This window comes from Penaeus monodon, chromosome 33 (genome assembly GCF_015228065.2).
Source record: "Penaeus monodon isolate SGIC_2016 chromosome 33, NSTDA_Pmon_1, whole genome shotgun sequence".
In the NCBI taxonomy this organism is placed as follows: Eukaryota; Metazoa; Arthropoda; class Malacostraca; order Decapoda; family Penaeidae; genus Penaeus; species Penaeus monodon.
Window position 1 is genome coordinate 33331163 of NC_051418.1, and position 333 is coordinate 33331495.

Here is a 333-nt window from a genome sequence, read left to right on the forward strand (position 1 = left end):
GACAGCACCCCCCCCCCCCCCAAGCCGGACAAACAAACAGACAAACATATCCAAACGGAGAAAAGGAATGAAAACTAGTCCACATCCTCTGGTTCTTCTTGTTTAGCCCTGCCCTTTGACCTCGTTAGGGCAGGTCACGGAAGGCGCTGCTGTTAACGGGAACCGGTGTCTTCGGCCACACCAGGAGCTTCGTGATGTCCTCGGCGATGGTCTTTGTCTCGAACCTTCTGCTGTATCTGGAGGAGGAGGCGAGGGAACAGAGCGCGTTAGATGCCTTAGTACAGTGGATTTGTATGGTATACTGTAGTTGTGTTTTCAGTGTGAGAGGGAGGT

The 333-nt window shown here is 52.9% G+C and overlaps 1 protein-coding gene across 1 annotated transcript in view; it reads right to left on the reverse strand.

The window, feature by feature from the left end:
• Nucleotides 1–58: 58 nt before the first annotated feature.
• The window catches only part of LOC119593929 (glutathione peroxidase 2-like), a gene marked incomplete in the record, with an annotated part of 14571 nt that continues 14296 nt past the window's right edge, over nucleotides 59–333 (reverse strand). Inside the window, 1 exon segment of the mRNA XM_037942947.1 lies at nucleotides 59–236. Coding sequence (XP_037798875.1) covers nucleotides 125–236 — 112 coding nt within the window.